This window comes from Pteropus alecto, unplaced genomic scaffold (genome assembly GCF_000325575.1).
Source record: "Pteropus alecto unplaced genomic scaffold, ASM32557v1 scaffold94, whole genome shotgun sequence".
NCBI lineage: Eukaryota > Metazoa > Chordata > Mammalia > Chiroptera > Pteropodidae > Pteropus > Pteropus alecto.
Genome location: NW_006437736.1, coordinates 5007998 through 5014723, shown reverse-complemented (window position 1 = coordinate 5014723; position 6726 = coordinate 5007998). Strand labels below are relative to the sequence as shown.

Below are 6726 nucleotides of genomic sequence, written 5' to 3'. Positions count from 1 at the left end.
CACATCACACGCTACTTACCCTGGAAATACTACACTGGAGTTCATTGGTGCGCTCTCATTAACCTGTACACAGATTACAAAACCTCCGTTTGCAGGCATGAGGACTAAATCATGACTTAATCGAAAACCTGCTTAACGAGGGCCAGGGAAGGCAGAAATGGAGTCAAATGCCTCCCATAAGGTAGGCTGAGAAGTCTGACTCAGTGGAACATATCATCCAAAGACCAAAGTTCACGTGCCTTCGTGAGCAGTGGGGAGGACAAAGGTCACATGATCATCGCCTAACAAGGGTGGATGCTCGATGACAGATTTAAAAGGGCTGATGAAGCACAAGGAGAGCGAATTCTTTGGAACCGTCCAAAGATTCGTGGGGTTCGGTAACAGCCTGGTCCAAGAGAAGGAACTAGTTTTCATTGGGATTAAAAGGTCTGCAGGTGAGGAGCTATGTGGTCGTTACGTCCTGAAACCTGGATATTCTTCATGTGAAGAATGAGACGTGTCATCCTCAGTCCTCAACAACGATGCTACCGCCACCCAACAACGACAAGTGCACTCTGTTCTGCTTCCCGGGGCGGCATCTGAGCTACTGCACCCGTCTCCTCTTCTCCCTTGGGGCCAGCAGCACTCGCTTAAAAAGTCCAGCCTGGGAGAAGTGGGGTAGTTCTTGGCCATGAAAAAGGGGGAAATCAGCCAGTATCAAGCCCGTCCTTTAGATTTTTTAAGGTCCTCGTAACTAACCAGGCTCCTCAAGCGCTGACCGATCGGGCCTGCTGCCCTTCCGAGACTGTCCCTGACCCTGGGCCTCTAATAGCAGGGATTACTGCCCCAAAGACAGGGCTGCCAGTCCAGGGAGGACAGACGCGACAGGAGGGAGGAGGGAGGAGAGCAAAGGGAAAACCGGCATTCTCTAACAAAGCTGGGTCATTCGCCAGCGCAGAGGAGCAGCACTTAATGGAAGGAGAGAGGGGGCAACGCAGTGAGCGAGGACACGCGTGTGGGCACACGTGCCCAGCGTGAGGCAGATGGCCGGCTCCCAAGGGTTTGCTGAGGGCTGGAGCCCACAGCTGGACAGCGCTCATTTTGGGCTTAACCCGCTTTATTCAGACGACACAAAGATTATATTGCTCTATTTAAATATTACCTCTGAAGGCACAAGCTGACTTTACTGTCTTTCATCATTCAACAACGCAACCACCATGTTAAGATGCCAGACAACTGGACTTGCATGTTTAAAGATCCTCTCTTGTTGCCCTTTTCCCTGAATGAAACTGTTACATATTTTTTTTTGAAATAGACGTATTTTTAAAATGTATTATAAAAATAATAGGCGTTCGCATGTGGGTTTTTTAAAAAGTTGCTGACTTTTTTCTTCTCGACATTTTGCTTCCTCGCATCTCTTTCTGTACCTAGATCATCAGCTGAGAGCAGGTTCCTGGGTGCGTCTGTCACATGCTGGAGTGAGCTTTGGAGTCGACATTAAGTGGGGCTAAAGCAGGGCAGGGATGGGGGGTGACAGGCGGTGCCACTCGCCTCACATTCACCCTCACTCCTGCCCCTGCCAGGCTGGTGACACACGGTCAGGCCCCAAACTGACACTAGAGGCTCCCTGCAGATGTTCCACAGACCCCTAACTGGGGCAAGAACCAAACAAACGCCCTACAGAGACGTCATCAAGGACTGACATCGTTCCCCACGCCCCAGACGCCAAGGTGCTGGCAATAACCTCGGCGACGGAGCCTTTGAGAACAGCCCAGCTCAGGGTGACCTCACCACAGAGAGCGGCAAAGGAATGTGTGGAGTCCCAGGCTACAAGCCTGGCCCTACCGACCGACCGGCCAACTGCTTCTCAGGCAATCAGGCCAGGCCTGGCTCGCACTTGGATCAGAGACAGAGGGCCACACCAGCTCCTCCCCACGGGAGGCGTGGGCTCGAGGCCGTCGTTTCCCGCACGTACAGCCTAACGAGTCCTGCGAACGGCGACCCAGCCCAACTGGAAGCGCTCCAAGTGCCGAGTCTCACTCGGCAAGTTTCCAGGGAGGGTGTGCATTTGCGTTCCTTTCTCTGCTGATGCCTCAGCTTGTGCTCTGCTACCTTAGCAGAAGGCCATGCCGTCCTCCACAGCTGGCTCAGGCCTGCGCCTCCGGGAAAGGCTGCCCTACCTGTCCGTGGGCAAAGCCTATCATGGGCTCCATCATGGCCACGCGCTTCCTGTGCTGCAGAGCGTTGAGGGCGCAGTAGTACTGGAGGGACGCCAGGTGCTGCTTCCGCCGGGCGGCCACCACCTCCTTCACAACTCCAGTCTTCACCTGATTACGAGGCGAGAGGAAAATGTCACCTCTAATGGGCCTGGCAGTTCTGCGAGAGCACACAACTTCAAAACAGGTTTGTTTCGACGTCAGAACCATTTTTTGGTGACAAACAGAATAAGACACAGATAAGGTTCCACCTCATGTTTTAAGAAATCCAAATTAAAAGCATCAAAGTGAAAGCATCTCAGTGTTTGTAGACTGCCCTGGGGTGAAGCCAGAACTTTCTGCCAGTAGCACTGCAAAGCACTACGATCCTTCAGGAAAACAACTGGCAGAAGGCACTGAAAGCCACAAACATTGTATTCGAAGGAAATCATTCACAGAAATAAAAGTTAAATGCCTATAAACATATTATTTAAAGTAGCAAAAAACCTGGGAAGCATGGGTTAAAGAACCAGGGTCAACACCCAGGGCAAAGAGTTCAAGAGCCTGAGTGTTTATGACTCAGATGATCACATGAAGTACCAAGCTTAAGTTAAAATCATTGTGTGATTATAATTTTACAATTTTACAATGTTTCCAAGTTGGTGTTTGAAAACCAGTTTGAAAAGCTGGCATTGGAAAGTGGAAATTTATTTATCAGATTCAGAATAAATAATTTAAAAATCCATATACAGGGGGAAAAAAAAAAGAAATTCATCACGACACCCTCAGTGCCACAAATTCACAAAGGGAAGACACGAAAAGACTTTAAATGATGGGAAAAACCACTTGGAAGGCAGGTGTTCTTACCTTTTCGTTCTCCTTTTTTTTGGGAAGCCTGCTATATTTTGCCATTGAGAGGTCGTGCTCTAAAAGTAAAGAGACATTTTAGCCCCCGGACGGGTTAAAAGACTAGAACATTCACTCAGCGTCTCTGCCCACAGACACAGTAAACCCACAGGCATCACTAAAACCACACACCAAGAATGGAGAGGATGCCTACCACTGCTGGCGAGTCCAAAAAGGTCCTTTAAAGTGCTTACTTCTGAACAAGAGAAAAGAAACATCTTAGAGCAAATGCAAATAAAACAAGAAAACCCAGAGCTCTATGCTTTCCCAGGAAAATAAAAGGTGTTTGCGTGGAAGGGGGTAGGCTCTGCCGGTAAGCCCCTCAGGGGCCCGGGCCTCGTGGGGCGGCTGGGAATCCTGGCCTCACTGGAGCCTGTGTCATATTTCTAAAGCAGCACTAAACCGAGGAGATCTTTTAGTACTCAGGTTTAGTTTTTGGTCAGCATTTTTTATATCAGTGTTCTGAAATACTGATATAAAAAATACAATTCTTTAATCTCTAAGCAATGAATATTTTCTACTGAAATAAGAAACAAAAGAACTAGAATATTTAGATTCCTTTTGGTAATGTCGACTAGTTTTTCAAGATTACCTGTTCCTTGTTATATTCATTTTTTGACTACCTTGATTTCAAAGAGTTACAAAATTATTCCAAAGTTTTTATTTTAGTGGGAGGAAAAAAAAAATTAGTCCAAAAGGGCAACTAGGTGCTCTGGAGTAGTCACAGATACCCCACACTCACTAAGTGAGCTCTAGGAGAACAGAGACCCTGTCCGCTGGTTCACAGCTGCACCCCTAGAATCTCTCGCATGGGCCCCACCCCTCCCTGTCCTCTCCAAGCGCCCCCACTTTACACTCCAAAGCATTCATGGTTCCCCAAGAACAGTGTGCCCTTACAAATGCTCCCAATCGGTAACACGAGCCTTGCCATCTGTCTGTGGTAAACACTAACTTCTCTCTTAAAACCCAGCTTACAGCTCATCCTCTCCAGGAAGGCTTCCCTGGTACCCTATCCTCAAAAGGGTCATGAAGCCTGTCTGTTCTGGTGCTATTCCCTGATCATCTCTGCCTGCTGCCCTCCTCACGTGATACTACAATCGTCATTTTCCAGGACTGTTTTGTTAGCCTGGAACCTTCTTTGGGTGAACCAAAAACAGTGGGGATTCAATAAAAGTTAGCTAAATTAAACTGCGCAAAAAGAAAGGGCATTTCTCAATGAGCCACACATTTAAAGAAACTAGTACAGTAAGAATTACTATTAAATGAATCAATATTTTGAAGGTAATCGGCACTGAATTCAGTTACTTTACCTGTGAGATCCTTTTCTCGAAACTGTATTATGGGTAGAACCATTGTGTCTGCCAACTGTTTGGCCAGCTCTGTATGGAGAACGTTAAGCTGAAAGAAAGAGAAATCTATTAAAGAAATTCATATCCACTATTACTGAAGCTGTCTCATTTCACTAAGGAATCAATCGCACTGAACACCTGGGTGGTTAAAGAGCTCAGTTACACTTCCTTAGCCAATAAAGACCCTTCATAAAGCAGTGAATGATAAAGGCCTAGAGGAATTAAAAACTAAATGCGAGGTTCCAACTGACCAGTTAGGTTTGCTAAAGGAGTCCACAGTTATTGTTTGTTTACTGTGCAAACTCTAGTTCTGCGTTTTCAATAAGTCACACCCTCCTGGGGAAAGAGAATGCTTTGAAGGTTTTGCAGGAAACACAGTTCAGCACAGGTGGACACTTTACCAGGCCACTCACTTTAGAGGGGGCTGAAGTCACACTTGAAAGACAGGCCTGCTGGGAACCACTAAGCCTGAAGCACAGCGGGCTGCGGGCCTGGGAGTTACTCTGGAGAGAGAACATTCCCTGCTGAAACGACTCCGCTAGATTTCAGGCCTCTGCTCTTTAGAAAAGGACCATTTTAAGAACAAGATGCCTGTATATTCAAATGTGATCCCTCTCACCAGATAATTTAACAGCTCTTGATTCTTTCTTCCTCCCCTCCTACCTCCAGGCCTCACTAAATCCTGTCTTTGACAGTGGTCTAGGAGAAATGAGTTATTCCCACCAGCACTACTGTTTCGGAGGACTTTTTGTATGTCAGCTTTATACCGTTTAGTTTTCACCCACTCTGTGAGTGAGGTACTATTATCCCCATTTTACAGACAGGCAAGGAAGTCTCCAAATCCACAGAGCAAATAAGCGGCACGGCTAGGATTTCAATCTTGGGCTACTGAGATCCAAAACGCATGCTCTTCCCACTACACAGTCTGGGATACAGAGTTTGTCTTTCACACTCACAAAGATGCCCAAATCTCAAATGTCTGGCAGTCTAGACATTAGCAGTGAACACAGAGTGGAAAGGATTCTTCTACCAGGCCCCAGACTTTCAGAGATTACTGAGGATGCCCCAGGATTTCTGCTGGGTGAACAGGGGAAACCACCCAGCAATCCTTTATTGGAGTACACATTTGTCGAAGTTTCCCCAGCAGTGAGTGATACAGCCACATACAGGAATCCTACCTCTGCACACAGACCTCCCCCATCAGATCCGGTCCTTCTGGGTTGTACCTGAAGAGACTGCTTTGATGAACTTAAAGACCTGCCTAAGGTCAACAATTTGCCAGGCAAGGAGCTATAGGCCAAGCTGGTAATGGTCTCCCTGTCTTTCAATCAAGTCGAAGCAATGGCAGCTTATTCAGCTGGGAATACATGAAGACAGCCAGGTCCAAAAATGAGCCATCAGGATAGAATGTGTTAATGATTTCTCCTGAGTAACTTCAACAAGAAATGTATTGTTTTTTTTACTAACAGTTAAACAGCTAAATGTAAGTCAATAAGTACACCTACCATATGCCTGGCTCCGTGCTCAATGCTCTGATGTACTTTAATTGACTCTTTATAACAGCCCAATTAAGAAACCAAAGCTCAGGGAGATTAAGTGGCTTTCTAATGGTTATGCATTTAAGGAATAGCAAATTTCCTTCCTATTTGTTTTCTTCCTAACTTCTTAAGGACCAAAGGGTTTGTGTCAACAACTTTTTGCTTTGGGGCTTTTGAGAGGTATGGGACAACCATTTCTAAACATGGGGCCTTCACTGAGGAGAGAGGAAAGAGCATGGATCACCTCTTGGCACTTCGGTATTGTCATAAAGAAGATGGGGACCCACCATCTTCCTTGCATGGCTCCTGTGAGGATAAAGCAGTAATGGGAACAGAAAACACTAGGATCAGAGGGCCTGACTCACACTGAGCAAATGGAATCCTTAACGATGACGACTCCCATCTCAGATGCTCTCCCAGGAAGTGATCCAGAAACTTTGCTTTTGGGGACATCGCCAAGGATAGAAATCTCTGTGTGCCTACGTGGAAGACCTGGTTCCAAGGCATTCTATTAAATATGAGCCACACAAATCTTTACTTTTAGCAGGATTTTTCTTTAACTTCTGAGTCAAATTACTTGTCTTAAAATTTTTTCCAACCTGGTTGAGGCCCAAGTACAGAAAACGACCTCAAAAGCTACTCTTTTCTGCCCATGTGAGCTAACTGCTTTGTGTCAAGAGGCTTGTGTGGACACTCTTTACACGGCTCACCTTCTGGGAAGCCATGACGCCACCTACAAAGTCACACTTCCGGGCTTCC

General features: G+C 46.6%; 1 protein-coding gene across 3 annotated transcripts in view; it reads right to left on the bottom strand.

Moving 5' to 3' along the window:
* The window catches only part of APPL2 (adaptor protein, phosphotyrosine interacting with PH domain and leucine zipper 2), a 40810-nt gene that overhangs the window by 17728 nt on the left and 16356 nt on the right, over positions 1–6726 (bottom strand). For all 3 annotated transcript variants that reach the window (XM_025048825.1, XM_025048826.1, XM_006914520.3), the window contains exons 5-8: positions 4391–4478; positions 3235–3276; positions 3042–3100; positions 2160–2306 (exon numbers count right to left, since the gene is read on the bottom strand). In XM_025048825.1, coding sequence (XP_024904593.1) covers positions 2160–2306; positions 3042–3100; positions 3235–3276; positions 4391–4478 — 336 coding nt within the window. The remainder of the gene's footprint in view (positions 1–2159; positions 2307–3041; positions 3101–3234; positions 3277–4390; positions 4479–6726) is intronic.